The sequence below is a fragment of the Chenopodium quinoa genome, unplaced genomic scaffold (assembly GCF_001683475.1).
Source record: "Chenopodium quinoa cultivar QQ74 unplaced genomic scaffold, ASM168347v1, whole genome shotgun sequence".
In the NCBI taxonomy this organism is placed as follows: Eukaryota; Viridiplantae; Streptophyta; class Magnoliopsida; order Caryophyllales; family Amaranthaceae; genus Chenopodium; species Chenopodium quinoa.
In genome coordinates, this window is record NW_018743510.1 from 3,357,598 (window position 1) to 3,374,987 (window position 17,390).

Below are 17,390 nucleotides of genomic sequence, written 5' to 3' on the forward strand. Positions count from 1 at the left end.
TACCTTTTAACTCCCAAATTGCTACTTAATTTGCATTTTTAGGTTTTTTTTTTTTTTTTTCTTTTATTTGTTTGAAATAATGCATTTTTAGTTTATAAAGATAATAAACTTGTATTTTCTCCCGCAATTCTCGATGGTCAAAGTTTGGTCTTACAATAGTCTATGCTAAATTTACCACGGCACAACACAAAATCCCCCCAAAAGTGACAGTTTTACTGCGCTCTCCTCTCCCTTGGCAAATAGCGCGCCGACGGTCCGCGTATATAGGCTCCCTAATGTTGCATCGTCACTGCAAATCCAAGCCTTTGATTCCAAAAGGTGCGCCCACAATGGAGGAGGGTTCTTCTTCTGCCTCACTGCCGCCGTCTGATTCCATTCCGACCACCACCGCCACCGCTGCCAGCTTCCTCTCCGACCTCCCTTCTCGCGGCCTCTTCTCTTCTACCGCCGTTTCTTCTTCTAATTTGGTATTATTTCCATGTCCTTCACTTTAATTAGCCCTAATTTTTCAATTTTTTAAAATGAATGTTGTATTAATTTTTATATGATTTTTTGGGATTGCATTTTGATTTTGAAGTTGGTAGTGTTTTGAATTTGATCACCACTATTCAAAACCAGAAAAAAAAAAAAAATTAAAATTTGATCAGCATTTCGTTGCTTAATCTGGTTAATTTGCTTCAATTGAAGTTTGTTGATTGCTTGCAATTTTTTTGTGGGGTAATTAATTGATGTGCATTGTCAATGGATTTTCTAGTTGTTGCTGATTATGTCTTGATTTAATGCATTTGATTTTTCAGTTTTGTATGTTGCAATTGGGTTATTATCTAGGGGAAAGTATATTTAAATTTACAAATTTTGAGCATTTAAAAACTTTTATGATGAAGTTGTTTGGTCTTTGAATGTATGGCGTACTTGAGAATGTGTGATGAAAAGTAACTCTTATTCCATCATAGGTGTCTTTTGCTTGAAATGATGATATGACAAGATAGTGGTTTCATTTAATTACGAAATCTTGCGATGCATGCCATCGTTGATGAACTGAATTTTAGAAGAAACTTTATTGGAAATGTTGGAAATGTTTATTCTATAATTTCTATTTTTACTGATATTCCACTGAAGTGTTGCTAAGTATGTTATCATGCATTAGATGTCTTTTGGCACTAAAGGCTTGTGAATTTAGATCTAAACATCGACTTGGCTGCATATTATAAGAAGATTTTTTTTGGTATTAGACCCATGTCTGATTTTCAGATGTCATTGCTTTGAGGAGATTGTTTTGGTATGTATACTATGACTTGTTGACAACAGCTAAATGTATTAATAATATCAACTTCGAAGAATATAAATTCTTTCACTTTACCAAAATGTCTATACTTTTTACTACTAAGACACGAATAGGTGCTCATATTGTTTTATGTTAGATTGGACAGAAAGAAGATATGAGTGATGTTTCAATTGAGAGGAAAAACTGAGGATCCATTGCTTGTTCTGTCCATCAAACTACTGAACTATTGGATAAATACCCAGTGTGTAGTGGCAAGTGAACTCTTAAGAAGTACCTCAAGAAGTACCATTCTTCTTCTTTTTCTAGATTTTTAAGATTTATTAATTTTTGCGTCTTTATAGTGTTTGAGAATAATTAAGGAAAGATTATTAGTGTTGACGTCTATATTGGCTCTTTCAATTAAGGACATGTGAGTAATGTGACAGCACAACAAATTGTGGCACCAATACTCAACTGTGTAGACCCCACCTGAGGGCCCTCTTTTTACTTAAGGCTTCCTACAGTCCCTTGTAGGTTTTCTGGAGGTGGAAAATAGGACAATTAAATCGGGTCATCTACACGTTCGGTGATTTTGGTTTGTTAGGGAATTATTGTCCATGATTATACTTGGCAAAACTGACGTGGCTGACCCTACCTAAAAACCTTCTTACCGGATTATTATCCTATTGGAGTAGACCCATCCCACACTTAAACCTAACAACTCGTTTGTATATCTGCTCATAATCTAGTCTATATGGTGAAATAAGCTAAATGATAAATTTTATATAGTCGATAGTTTGACAAAGGAAAGTGTACAAGATAGTGCTAAACATGAACAAAGAAGGTTCAAGGAATTTGGATTTAACCCATTATCTAGATGGTTATTGGGATATGTATATCCAAATTGCAGCTTTATAATTAAAATTTAAATTTCTATGGGGTAGGGTGATTTTTACTTATTATTATTATTTTTAATTTCTAGTCCATATCCTTGTTATTATCTGTTTTTTAATAAAAAAAAATTATCAGACAAATTGTAGTCTCTTCTTGCTATTTTTATTAAATTTAGATTTTCGCAACATCTCTGTCCACTTTCTTGTCTATATGGATTTATTTTTGGATGTATAGTATCCACAAAATGTTTGAGAGCTTCATTTTATAATTGACAGTATTTTTAACAAGTTTGTGCTCAATCTCCTGGTGAGAGATCATCTCTCTCTCTCTCTCTCTCATGAGAGTTGTTTAAATTTAGAAGTATAAATCAAGGCTTTATCTATTAAAAATATTGGTTTACTTGGTGCATGTGAATTTCTTCTTACGTATAGGGATAGTGTTTAACTTTAAATATTGGAGCTTAGCTTTCTATCCATGATTTTCAATAATTGAGGGAATGAAAAAGGGAGCTTGTCGTGGTGGGAGGGGATGGCCGCCATAATGTATAAGGTGGGAATGTTGAGAGGGAGTGAGGAAATTAATGTAGAAGTGGGGACTTCAAAGAGTATGGGATGCCGTTTAGCTTTAAAAACTAAATGGTCTACCAAATAGAACTGTGAAAAGTAGGGATGTAATGTTTAGAATTCCCAATTATTTGAAATTGTTGCATAGGATTCTTACTCATGCATTGAAACTTTTTTGCAGGGTGGCATGCGAATTTACATCTGTGATCATGATACAGCACCCCCAGGTCTGCTTTAGATTTTTTTTTATTAGCCTGATGTCATGACTTGCATGATGTAGATATACATACTTTGACATGGTTTCTTTTATCTGCTAGACTGTTACGAATTTACGAATTTGTTGATGGAAAACAGTATTGGCTTTTTAGCTCTCTAATACAGTGTGTTATTTGGGTAATTTCCTCTCTTTTGCCACTTTCAGTTGGTATCTCCCATGTGGTGATCCTAATGACATTCTATCCATGACTAATTGGCACTTTGGCATCGAATGTTAGCTCCACAGTTTCTGTGTACAGCCATACACGGTCATATGATACAAGATTACAAGTACACGGAATAATCCTCATATTTAAATCTCATCCCTGTCTCCTTGTTATGTTCTTGTTGATTTGACAATTTTATTTACAAATTTAGCTAATTATTGTATTTGTAGATCTTCTTTAGTTCTTTCTCGGAGATAGGGCTTACTCATTAAGTTTCAAATTTCTCTAGGTAGCCTCCTTTCTGTTCTTTCTTGTTTGGTATCTTCATTGCAGTCAAGTCTTTTTTTGATGTGTTATGTAGCCTTTGTATTCAGTCATGTCCCATGACTTTTCATGTTCTAAATGGTGGTTTTCCAGACTTAGGCCTAATAAATAATAGACATGACTGGTACTAACTCATTGATGTTCAAGAGAATTCTTGATTTTGTTTTGATGTACCTGATTTTTTAAATTTTTTTTCTCATCAGTAAAATTCATTTTATCTGCAATTCATTATGGATAGACTTAGAGGCAAGAAAGCCTGTTTTCTTCACCTAATTTTATCAGACCCAATTAGGCTTTTCTGATTCAAACTGATCCTTTTCATTTACATAAAATATTTTTGCAAGGAACCAGCCCAATAATCAGCCCATGCCTGCTATACAATTTACATATGCTCGCAGGAAAGCTAAACCAGGTTCACCACCAACTTGATGGATGAGCTGGAATAATTAGTTATGGAGTTTGTTAGCCTTTGGGGGCAATTTAGTAATTCACTGCTAGTTTGTTATTTCCCTAATTCTGTTAGTGTGTTGAGAGGAATCTTTTAATAAATAGGAGAAATGCTTTGTGGGAGGTTATGCAAAAAATATTGTAGTAAACACTTGGGAGAGATTTCCTTCCTCTCGAAAGAAGGGAGATTGTATTGTTGATTTCACTAATCTTCACTACAAATATCGGTTACTTAACCTATTTCTCTTCTCAGTATTTCTCTGGAATTCTCTGTTTTAATCCAAGTCCTAACAAGTTGGTATTAGAGCAATAAAATCTCCAGATTGTCAAGTAAGGTTGCTCAAGAGGTTGCAGCAGCTATGGCTGCTCCAAAACCGACTTGGCTTTTCAGCTAACTGTGGGTTTTGAGCAGCAGGCTGTCCAGATGAAGACAGAGTTATCAGTTTTATCCCTGAAGTTCGACGGGAGAGTTGCAAACCTCCGGGAAGAGCAGGAGAAGATACGAGAAGAATTGATGACTTCTGTCTTCGATGATCAACCTTATTCATCGATCTTGGGGGTGCGACGACCCACGCCACTTGGCGGAGATGATGGATTTGAAGATGATGGCTACAACAGAGGATGGTCAAATTGGAAGTTGAGGAAGCTTGACTTACCAATTTTTGATGGTACGAACCTAGATGGATGGATTCTCCGAGTGGAGAGACTCTTTCATTTTTACAGGTTAAGTGATGATGACCAGTTGGAGGCGGCAGTGGTGGCCCTTGACAGAGATGCGTTGTTGTGGTATCAATGGGAACATCATCGTAGGCCTTTGACGAGGTAGGTCGATGTGAAACAGCTTTTGTTACGTCAATTTCGTTCGACGGCCACCGAAACGTTGCACGAACAATGGTTAGCTCACCAGCAAACCGGTTCGGTGGCGTAATACCGTCGTTGTTTTGTGGAGTTGATAGCACCTATTGATGGTGTTCCAGAAGAAATTGCCATGGGGCAATATATTAACGGGTTAAGAGAAGTGATACAGGTCGAAGTCCGGATCCTAAACCCACACACACTAGATCATGCTATGGAACTCTCTATGAGGGTGAGGAGAAAATGAAATTAAGCCCAAGGCCCAAAGGAGTGAGTGGGCTACCCAGCTGGAGAACCCCAAACCCAACTCAGAAAAATTATTCCACCCACCCAAACAATTCAACCCACACCTCATCAAATTACTACCTGAACCGAAGCACAAACCACCCTAACACCACCACCACTAAACCCGTTAGGAGAGATAAGGAGGCTGAGCGAAAAGGAACTTCAGGATAAGCGTGAGAAGGGATTGTGTTTTCGCTGCGACGATAAATGGACTCTCAACCATCGTTGTCGGCGCAGAGAATTAAGTGTCCTCACGGTGGACGATGACGACGAAGAGCTGGAGGATCCAGGGGAGCTCGCCGTGGTCGAAACCTTAAACCCACCATGGAATTACCCATAAATCCAAACCCAGAGGTGTCCCCGAGCTCTGTCATGGGCACCAGCCCTAAAACGATGCGATTGGAGGGCGTGATTAATGGAGGCAAGGTGGTAGTAATGGTAGATCCGGGAGCAACCCATAATTTTATCTCGACTACCGCGCAACAATTGCAAGTTCCCAATACTGAATCAAGGGGTTTTGGAGTTACTTTAGGTGCCGGGGCTGCCGTACTAGGGGAAGGAGTGTGTGTGGGAGTACTGTTGGAGTTACAAGGAGTTACAATCGTTGAGGATTTTCTTGCTCTTCCCCTGGGCAATTCGGATGTTATTCTGGGAATTTAGTGGCTCGAAAAATTGGGGACGATTTCCTCCAATTCGAAGACCCAAACGCTGAAGTTTCAGATTGGGGGAGACTCGGTGACTCTGAGAGGGGATCCTAAGGTTGGGCGCACTTGCATAACGCTCAAAGCTATGATGAAAACGATACAGAAGGAGGGACATGGAATTGTGTTGGAGCTAAATCAAATTGAGAGTTCAGAGGGGAAGGAGCCGCACACACCAGAGGATCTCAGACCCTTAATTACTCAATACCAGCAGGTTTTTCACATGCCAGATAGTTTGCCCCCTCAACGGAAGATCGACCATGCCATAGTCTTGAAAAGTGGAGCCAATCCGATCAGTGTTCGGCCTTACTGGTCTCCACAATACCAGAAAGATGAAATTGAAAAACCGGTGAAAGACATGCTTAGAGCAGGTATAATTCAGCCCTCTACTAGTGCGTTTTCTAGTCCTGTTTTGTTGGTCAAAAAGAAAGTTGGATCGTGGCGTTTCTGCGTTGATTACAGGGCTCTGAATAAAGAAACTGTGCCTGATAAATTCCCGATCCCCGTAATTGACGAATTATTGGATGAACTTTATGGGGCAACGGTGTTCACTAACTGGACCTCAAATTTGGTTACCACCAGATCCGGGTCAGGGAGGAGGATGTCCATAAGACCGCATTCCGAACCCATGAAGGGCATTACAAATTCTTAGTAATGCCCTTCGGCCTCACGAACGCCCCTGCCACGTTCCAGTCGCTGATGAAGTTTTCAGACCATTTCTTCGGAAGTTCGTCTTGGTCTTCTTTGACGACATATTAGTTTACAGCAAGACTATGGCAGAACACAAGAGCCACTTGCAGCAAGTCCTGGTAACCTTGGCTTCACATCAGCTTTACGCCAACCTTAAAAAATGTGAAATAGGGAAGGAGCGTGTGGCATACTTGGGCCATATAATCTAAGCAGCAGGTGTGGAGGTTGATGCAACAAAGATCCAAGCAATGGTAGAGTGGCCTGTACCTCTTAACCTCAGAGAGCTTCGAGGTTTTTTGGGACTCACAGGTTATTACAGGAAGTTCATTCAGAAGTATGCCATGATTGCGCGACCTTTGACAGACCAGCTTAAAAAAGAATGCTGGGGTTGGTCTCATGAGGCTACTCAGGCATTTGAAACTTTGAAGGAAGCCATGACCCGGGCTCCTATCTTGGCTATGCCTGATTTCTCTCGCCCTTTTGTTGTGGAGACAGATGCATCAGGCCATGGCCTTGGGGCTGTGTTGCTACAGGGAGTTCACCCGATTGCTCAAGGTATTGGGTTTGCGTGCAAGAACAAAACCCATCTACGAAAAGGAGTTAATGGCAATTGTGTTTGCAATAGAGAAGTGGCGGCATTATCAATTCGTGGTGCGAACCGATCAGAAAAGTTTGAAGTTCTTGTTGGAACAAAGAGAAGTGGGGCAAGCCTATCAGAAGTGGGTGAGTAAGTTTTTAGGATACACGTTTGATATTCACTACAAACCAGGACCATCTAATAAAGTGGCTGATGCCTTGTCCCGCCAATCCTCCCCGGAGTGTTCTGCTTTAGTCACCTCTTGTGGGCTAATTTGGGAGTTTATCCATGGTTTCATTGTAAAGGATCAGGCACTGCAGCGGCTGACCTCTCAGTTGCGCAATGGGGAAGCAGCTCCTAAATGGTTCACCCTGGAGAACGAGGTTCTGAAGTACAAAGGTCGAGTGGTAGTCCCGAGAAAAGTCTGAGCTGACTAGGTCGATTACTTAAAGAGTACTATGATTCACCTGTTGGTGGACATGCAGGAGATCTCAAAACATATCAAAGATTAGCAGGAGAATGGTATTGGGAGGGCATGAGAAAGGATGTCACTGACTATGTCAAACGCTGCCATGTCTGCCAGCAAAATAAGGCATCCACTCTTTCTCCCCTCTGGTTGCTACAGCCCTTGCCCATTCCGGACAAGGTTTGGGAGGACATATCAATGGATTTTATTGAAGGCTTACCCAAGTCTTTGGGGTGGGACTCGATACTTGTAGTGGTGGATAGACTCTCCAAATACGGCCATTCTATACCCTTACAACACCCGTTCACAGCCCAGACTGTAGCTCAGAGTTTTCCAAAGGAGATAGTACGACTCCATGGGATTCCTTCCACTATTGTCTCTGACAGGGACAAGATCTTCCTGAGTATATTCTGGTCCGAATTGTTTAAGCTCCAAGGTACACAGTTGCGAAGAAGCACAGCCTATCACCCTGAGTCCGACGGACAAACGGAAGTTGTAAACAAAGGTGTTGAGTCCTACTTGCGTTGCTTTGTCAATGGCAAACCCAAGACTTGGGCTACATGGCTGCCATGGGCTGAATATTGGTACAACACGGCTTATCATACGGCTACTAATTGTACTCCGTTTAAGGCAGTATATGGGAGAGAACCACCACACTTGTTGCGTTTTACCCCTGGCAGCACCAATGTCTCCTCACTAGAAGACCAGTTGCTGGAGCAAGATGCCATTTTGGATGATCTGAAATTTCATCTCATGCAGGCTCAGGTGTATATGAGGCAACATGAGAACAAAAGCAGAAGGGAGGGTTCCTTTCAGGTGGGTGACATGGTTTATGTGAGACTCCAGCCCTATAGACAACAACCATTGGCTAAGAGGAGATATGAGAAACTCTCTTCGCGTTACTATGGGCCTTATCCAGTAGTGCAAAAGGTGGGGGAAGTGGCATATCGACTGGATCTTCCTGCGGCTGCTAAGCTTCATCCGGTATTTCACATTTCCCAGCTCAAGAAGGCTATAGGTACGGGACAGCAGGCTACTCCTCTGCCTGCTCAGCTCACATCTGACTTGGTACTTGAAGTTGAGCCTGAAGCAGTGCTTGGGGTCAGGACTACTCAGGCTGCCACTGAAGTTTTAATCAAGTGGAGGGGTTGCCAGAGTTTGAGGCTACTTGGGAGATTTTCACAGAGGTGGACTGCAGGTTTCCCCTCTTCCACCTTGAGGACAAGGTGAAGGTTTGGGAAGGGGGTATTGCAAGGAACCAGCCCAATAATCAGCCCAGGCCTGCTATACAATTTACATATGCTCACAGGAAAGCTAAACCAGGTTCAGCACCAACTTGATGGATGAGCTGGAATAATCAGTTATGGAGTTTGTTAACCTTTGGGGGCAATTTAGTAATTCACTGCTAGTTTGTTATTTACCTAAGTCTGTTAGTTTGTTGAGAGGAATCTTTTAATAAATAGGAGAAATGCTTTGTGGGAGGTTATGCAAAAAATATTGTAGTAAACACTTGGGAGAGATTTCCTTCCTCTCGAAAGAAGGGAGATTGTATTGCTGATTACACTAATCTTCAATACAAATATCGGTTACTTAAGCTATTTCTCTTCTCTGTATTTCTCTGGAATTCTCTTTTTTAATCCAAGTCCTAACAATTTTTTCCTGTGTTTTTTAACAGATCAAAATTAAAATCACCTTTGAATTTCATGAACTTAAGATTGAAGGCCTGTGGTGCTTTTGTTCTTTTGCATTTTAACTGTATTGTTTAAAATGAATGAATTATAATAATTTACATTTATGGTTGTGAGGTATTGGTAAATTTAGAGGAAGCAAGTCATGGTGTTCTTTATAATATTTTAGAGGTGCCCAGCTTTGTAATTTGTAGACCTTGATTGCTTTTGTTTACGAAAATTAAATAGGAAAATGTTTCTTTGGGATTGGATATCTCAGTTACCTAAAACTACTGTGAAGTACAGTAAATTATTCGCTGATATCATGTATTTTTGAACAATCATATTCTGGCGCTGCTGCGTTGTTCCAAACTCTTTCATTTACAGTGTCTTTAGTACAACTTGTGAGGGAAAGAAGAGGGGGGGGGGGGGGGGGAGGGGAGAGAAAGGGGAGGTGCATGGAGGGATGTAGGGTGTTTCCAAGTTTCTTCCAAGTCTTTCCTGTAGTGGAATGATGTTATCTACTAAAAGGGGAAGAAAATTGATGCTTTTGAATTCCTTTCCTTTTCCTTTCCCAATTCCATATCCAAATAAGGGATATAGATCCCTCCCACTTTCACTCCCTGCTTTTTCTCTAAATTTCTCTCATCCAAATGCACTGTTATTGAGAGGCATTAATGGTGCTAATGAGCCTTTTCGTTTTTCATGTACATTGTGATAACTGATGAATATGACCAAACTGATGCGTTTGATTTTAAGATTAATTTATTTATTGATCAGGTACATGCTGTACATCAAATGAAGTTGAATTGATCAAACTGGTGTGTTTTGATTATATTTCAAATTGACTATACCACAAATTTTAAATTAAGAGATTATACCGTACTTCAAAATTGGGGTGCTATTGTTGCCCTTCCCTCTTCCTGCCTTCAGAGAAGACCACTGGTAGATACACTGCACCTGTTACTGTACTGCTCCCCTAAATAATAGCAGCACCAAGTGGTTTGAGGGGTTAACAACACCCCTCTCTCTTTCTCTCCCCCCTCTTTCTTCCCTATTCTCCTGACAGAAACCAGTCTGAATCTAGGAATGAGTTTGAAATAGCCCAATTATTATTACGTAATATTTTTTTCCATCTGATCAAGCAAACCCTTTTTCCTATTTTTTTTCATTATTATTTGTTATTATAATAGATTAATAAATTGGATGTTGGAGGTGGTGTAGTTTGGGGTGGGGGGGGGGGGGTTACATGGTCTCGAGTTCCGTTTGAGGGTTTTCTAGTCTAGAATATGTGGTCTCCATTATGAGACTTTCCTTCGAACTGTTTTAGTTTCTAATTTATCTGCTTCTATAAGCTTTATACATTGAGATCTTATGCTTTTCCTCCATGACTGATATAGGTACTAACTGACTAAGAAGTGGGTCATGAATTTTGTTTATGCAGAGAACCAAGTAATAAAGACGGATCAGATGAACATATTGATCAGATCACTTACTTTGAAGAAGCAACAGGGTGAAGTGACTGATGGCTCAAGAAAGAGGTTTTCTCTCTTTCCCATTTTATCCTCTAGCTTAGTTATTTTCTCATGTGCATGATTTTATTCGATTTTTCTTGTGATTGATTGAAAGAGTATGTCAGGCTTTTTTTGGGGGTGTGGATGTATATAAACTTCATTCTATCTGTTCAAATTTTTTGGTCCTATCTTTGTATATGTTGGAACTTTGTGGGGGAACTAAAAATAATTGATTGCACTGTTAATTTGCATGTGCAGAGCTTCTGATAGATCTGCTGATGGAAGGGCTTCAGCGAAAAGGGCAATGACTGGTAGTCAGAATAAGGGTAAGTGGTGTTAGCTAGGTTGCGAAGTAACATTTTTTTTTCCTTACCTGATTAACAACTTTGATACTATACAACATCAAATTCTGATTTAGGCTTAGTGCTCTTAATCTAAGTTAGACAAGACCAGACCAGACCAGATTATAAAGATTCAGGCCACACCAGACCAGAAAAAGGCAAATATCTTTCACCATTACATGAACAGTAATTTTTATAGAACTTAAGAAACGGGAGTAGTAATACTTAGTGTTTAGCCATCTAGTTGCATCTTCTTATATGATGAACCTTAATCCTGCCGAGGTTTGAAATGCTATTGTTTTACATTTCCTGCTGGCCGGAGGCTTCTTTAATAACAGGATGCTGTTATAATTCTTTATGGCTACAATTATGTTACTAGTACTAATGTTAGGCTTTGTATAATTTTTTTTTTAACTTTCTTTTTAAATTATACAAGTATTATTTAGACATACCTTTTTTTGCATTTTTGTGGCGTTGGGTTCATTGATTTAAGTGATCATCCCAACTTTATTTCAGTTTTTTTTTTTGAGGGGGGAGGGGTGATAAAAGAGGAAATGGAAAGGATTGCTGTAGGTTCAAGAATTAACTTAAACCTCTTCTCAATCAAACTAATGTCTAAAATGATTCATGTCTATCTATACATTCCAGAATTTCCCTTCCTATATTTTTAATCCTCGGTTTAGGCACAAGTGTGTACAAATGCTAGTTTCTTGCTATAACACTGTATTTTTACCATAGAAAGTCAAAACTCTTTCACTATCTTCATCTAATCATCCCTATGAAGTGTTCTTTATCTAATTCATGCCTTCCAAGTCTTACAACCTGCAATGTTAGTCAAGGAAACACAGTCCTTATTTGATAATTGATTACTCAATCAATAGTATATCATTTGTTCCTTAATGTTTTTGATAGTTACTGTTTGCACAAGAATCAAGAAAAAAGAGGGAAAGATAGTGAAAAAGTGGGGGGTAGTAAGTGGCAAAATAAGCACGAGGGCAAAAAGTATTTATTATATGTAAATTTTTTTTTTTTTTGGGGTAAGGGAGGTAAAAGTGTAAAAAGTCATTGCCAAAAATGGAATAGATTATAAGTGTAAAGAACTAAAAATACAGACTTATAAGGAAAGTGTGAAGAATAAAACGGAAAGGAGGTAGCACCTATGTCCTAGTGTCATTGCTCATCACCTACCTCATAAGTTGGTTTAAGAAGACTAGCATCTTGCAAGTCTCAATTTATAGTACTTGTTTAAGTTTAGCAGCCATATCTGATTCAAATGGCATCCATATTTTTATATGAGCTCTGGATGCTTCAAGGTTTTGTGGAATTATGTATGTTTGTCATTTACTTGTTAAGTTATAAGAAACATTACTGAGTGTGGACGAGTCACCAGTGTCACCTCTATGCTTCAAAAAAACTACCTACTGAATGATAGACTTGGGATTCTCACGCAGTCACGCTCTAATTCTATTATACAAATTGCTCTCTTTTAGTTGGCTATCTTCCACTTGGTTCATAAGATGTCACATTCCTTCCTATGCACGCAATCACATGCTCTTGGTCCCTAAAGTAGGCAGCAATAGTACAGGGTGGCTATCAACCCAAGTGTCTGTCATACTTGTACGTGCTGTGGCAAATGAGTCAAGTGTATGGGTAGTGGGTACTGGGTAAGGGTATTTGTGTATTTTCTCTTTCTTTGCCACCCCTTCTTAAAAGTGTGACAAATTGAACTTTGTCATTTAATTTGGAACGGAGGAAGTATTAATTAGTATTCTTCCATAATTTGAAATTGCTGTTGCGTTCATAACCTGATAACCATGGTAACAGGGTGGCACAAATCACACAATTTGCTTTTAATATTGGCCTGTATATTGCTTGGATGGACTCATATATATATATATATATTATATATATATATATATATATATATTATATTATATATATATATATATATATATATATATATTGTGGGAACTCAGTTGCCTTACTAAATACAGAGCCTTACTTAATACAAAGGGTGGTTGTACTAGTATTATTATTTATAAATATGGAGCCCTTTTTTAAATCCTTTTTTAATTTACCTATTTTGGGCAATTTGCATGAGTTGATGAGCTCAGAAATTTATTTACGTGCTTTGCGTAGTCCTGAACTCTGATGTTAAGGTATCAAGACAATTGGAAAAGTACAGATGTTTGTCCAATTTGTAGTTTGTCTGAATTCAGCAATTAAAGCTTAAGAAAGTTAATACAGCACCAAGTGAGCACTGAGCAGACAGTCAGACAGGTAACCTCTGGAGTTGTCAGCCACATAAAAGTTCCATTGTGTCAGCAATATTTTAGGAATAAATTATCTATATAAGGTTGTTGCAAGATAAATTGCTGCAAGGCCTGCAACTAGTACTTAGACCCCAATATCTCAAATCGGTATGAGATTTTGGTTTAGGGTTGAGGATGAATAGGAAACTTTGAACATATATTGAAGTTTCTGGAGGGCTAATTAAGAGTATAGTGCTGCGTTAAAATATATAAAGAAAAAATAATATTGGTTCAGGGTTCTGCCCACCATGGCTTAAATATTCTTCTAATCCTACTTGTTAAAAAAAAAGGGTTAAAATTGAACACGGAATCATTTAGTGATCTGGGGTTTCAGGTGAGTGTAAAAGTCAAATAACTGATAATACTGGATTCTGCCTGAGTGTATTGTGCTAGCAATGGTTGAATAATGGTGGTTAGGATGTGGATGTTTGGAGTGAATATAGCCTTGCATCTAAATCCTGTGATGGTGTCCGGAAACAATTATCTTTCCAATCCATTAACCCTTTTTGCCTGTAAGACATCATCTCATTTTGAAACATCAACTAAGCACTTATTTTGAGCTAAATAGTTACAGGACCTACAGCACTTGGAAATCTAGAATTTTATATATTCTGATTTTTGGTATGAAGATCCAACCCATTCTTCAAATAATAACTGAAATATTCTTGGTTCCATGGTGAGGGGAATATAAATTTTTTATCTTATTATTATTCTTGGTTCCATTGTGAGGATGCCTTTGATAAGGGGAATGTAAAATTTTTTCACCTTTACTCTGATGCATACCTAAATAACATTTTGATCTCTAAGCTTTTACTCATCTAACTGTTTATCCTAATGTACAAAGAGCCCACTGCTCTGTCTTGAAATAAACATATAGTATCAGGATCCACCCTGTAATGGTCTTATTCATTAGTGATTTATCTTTCGACACTTTGTGCCCAGACATGATCAGTGCTTGCCACACTGACTAGATGCAGACTTTGACACCATGAATCTGGGCACAGTAGCAAAATAGTTATCATAGGGACACCCTTGGTTAAACACCCCCATCCTTGCCTAATCTTACGGTTTATAGGTGAGCTATATGTTGGGATCATGTTATTTCTCTGAAGCCTTGCATTTTGCAATGGAATATGTGGGCAGGGGGGCCAATTGTTAGGCTTCTTCTAGGCTTTTAGCAAAGCTCAATTGTTAAACATCAATTATTAGGCTTCCTAGCAATGGCCAATTGGCAATGGAGGCTTCTCCGCAGGGTGTTGGGGATGAGGGAAGTAAGAGCTGGGGCCATGGGAGGATGAGGATTTGGAGGACCAAGTTCAGATTTTTATTCAAGAGAACCTTTTTGGAGGAGTTTTCAGATAAGGTTTTTAGGCTTCCTTATTTAATTAGTGCCCATTTATTTGAAAAAAAAAAAACTATCAAATTTTGGAGTAAACCAAAGACCATACCTTATACAAGTACTAAGATTAAGTCCTCTTTATTAATGTAGTCATATGACGTGTGAAAATATCCTTCGTAAAATATAGAGTATTATTAGCTTTCCTTGCTTGGTGGGCAGAGTGGTCTAGTGGGGAGGTACTGAAAAAGTGAAAAACAAAGCAGACAGTCCCTATTGTGGCTTTATTTCATGTTCAGTAGTTCAATGGATTTCTCATATCTGTGGTTGATGTTGTGGTGGGAGATAATTGGAGAAACAAGTCTGCAAAACAATTTGTTCTTTTTAATTCTTAATTTAAAGATTTACCTCAGTTTGTAAAGTTTTATCACAAAGCATTTCTGATATCTTACCTATCCATTGCAGGTGCATCGAGTAGTCGTGCTGCAGATAGAAATTTTCAGGGTCTGACTGTGGAGAGGCTTCGGGCACTTCTGAAGGAAAAAGGACTTTCTTCCAAAGGGAAGAAGGCAAGTGACATTGCTTATTGCATATGGAATAGTTCTTATTTTACTTTCCAAATAATCTCCTTTGCAAACTTCTCACTTGTTTGACTTGCAGTTATCCTGTTTTCCCCTCTCATTTCTTTTTCACTCCATTTCTCTTGGCTGAGCACTTTACGGTGTGTTTGGATTGAAGGAAATGGAGAGAAAGGAAGGGAAGGGAAATGGAGAGATATGATATCTTTCATTTGGATAACAAATGAGGAAGGAAGGGAATTGGAGGGGAGAGAAATGGGGGGATTAAATTGTAGGAAAATGATCCCTCCAACAATGGAGAGATTTGGAAGGAAAACTCACCATTCTTCCCTCCCCTCCTCTTCTCCTCCCTCCCCTTCTCTTCTCCTCCCTCCTTCTTTTCCTTCCTCTTTCTTTATCCAAACACACTGTTACTTTAGAATGTGGTACTTGTAGTTTTAGGGTCTTCGACATTCTTTTGGTTTAATGTTGTATTTTGGCCTTGGGTTAGCCAAATTAGTCTAGTTGCTTCTGTTGGTAACCTTATTGCTGTCTTCTGTTGTGCATCATGTAGTATGGTGAGTTTGGTCATCATGGTGCTGACTGCTGAGGAAGCCTATCAGGCTCTCTTTCCTTTTTTTTTTTTTTGCGCTTATGTTATGCATGCTGAGATTATCACCTTTTGTAGGATGAGCTGATTGAACGCCTGCGGAATGCAAGTAAATGATTCTTTGATTGGAGAGGGAAGTAGAATCGCTTATTGCAAAGGTGTATACGCTGGTGCCAGGGGAGCTCATTGACAGTGCAACTTCTATCTTATTAAGTTGATCATAGAAGGTTATGTTTCCGGTGTAGTATTTTGTGTTTTATGTGCATATATCTTGTATTAGGGATGGGACTCTATTTGTTACAACTATTGCCAAAGAACCATTGCTTAGCACAAATACCTGTGCTTTGGTGTGTCTTACTAACAGGTCTGTGATTCCGGATTTTTCACAAGGAACTATGCTCTACCTTATGTAGCTTTGATTGGGTCATGCATATTTCTAAGCATCTAGGTTTTGCAACACAAACTTTCAGAGGGTTTAATGTTTTGTTTGTGAAGTAGAATTTTGATTTTAGACATCTACTAGATTGCCATAAGTCCTAAAGTAGAACATATTTTTGAAAGGAAAACTCGTACCAACCATGTTCATGGTAGAGTCACTGTGATTTTTTATGGTGAAATGCTCATTCTTAAGAGGTGAACCATGGACACGGTCGTACTAATAATTCTGACGAGTAGATCTTGGCTAAATGCTTCACGAGCCAATTTGAGTGTACAACAGTTAATTCCCCATTGGTTTGGCCTTCTTCATAGGCAATTTATCAGCTTTAAAAAGTCGACTGAAGTTTTAGTGTTGATGCAAGCCAAGTGGCTTATTACAGCAACGTGAAAGCCGGTTTGTTGTGGTGGGATTAGCAGATGAACTGATCCAGTGCTTTTTGGTCGGTAAAGGTTCTCATAGTTCATCACTATACTGGCATACTCCACAAGTCCACAATATTATGAGACTAAACCTCGTACACCATAGCTACGTTCCATACCCAAAACCAACACTGCAGTTACTATTGATCTCTATTGTCTTAGGCTAGCTAACCTGACCGTCTTTAGCAAATTTTGAGGTATATAGTGCGAAGCCAATGTTAATGTCATGTTTCTGATAACCTCCTTGGGTTAATTTAAACTACATAGAAATGCTGATCCCCCCCAACCCCCCCCCCCCCCCCCCCCCCCCCCCCCAATAGGAAGGATCCCATCATCTTCTATTACATCTACTTGTACCCCATTATTTCATTCATATTTTCACATCTACTTTTCCATAAAATATCAATTTTTGGTACCCCCATTATCTCTTTTCACATTTACTTTTCTAATAATATATCATTACTCCGTATTAACTAAAAAGACAACTTATCACTTTAAATTATGTGTCATGATAAGTGTATAACTAATTTGAGACAAAGAGAACATCTTTAAATCGTCTCCTCACCCTAGTGTCTAGAATAGTGCATCTGTTATAAATTAAAGGTTATTTTAGACTTTTACTACAAAAAAAAAAATCAAAAAATTGTTTTTTATCACCAAAATTTCTAAAACTTTTATTTTACCACCAAACAAATAATAAAAAAAAA

General features: G+C 38.7%; 1 protein-coding gene across 1 annotated transcript; it reads left to right on the forward strand.

The window, feature by feature from the left end:
- The first annotated feature begins 230 nt into the window (after positions 1-230).
- LOC110739738 lies at positions 231-16,404 on the forward strand. The gene is made up of 6 exons (XM_021920207.1): positions 231-467; positions 2,903-2,948; positions 10,600-10,696; positions 10,928-10,995; positions 15,124-15,227; positions 15,904-16,404. Exons 1-6 carry the CDS (start codon positions 276-278, stop codon positions 15,940-15,942), a joined length of 546 nt encoding a protein of 181 aa, XP_021775899.1. The 5' UTR covers positions 231-275; the 3' UTR covers positions 15,943-16,404.
- The last annotated feature ends 986 nt before the right edge of the window (positions 16,405-17,390 follow it).

Bases quoted from the DNA above. Each gene is read 5' to 3' on its own strand.
- LOC110739738 (XM_021920207.1), top strand. From the start codon at position 276: ATGTTGCATCGTCACTGCAAATCCAAGCCTTTGATTCCAAAAGGTGCG. The intron at 10,697-10,927 runs GTTTTCTCTCTT...TTGCATGTGCAG, and splicing joins ACTGATGGCTCAAGAAAGAG to AGCTTCTGATAGATCTGCTG. The intron at 15,228-15,903 runs GCAAGTGACATT...CACCTTTTGTAG, and splicing joins TTTCTTCCAAAGGGAAGAAG to GATGAGCTGATTGAACGCCT.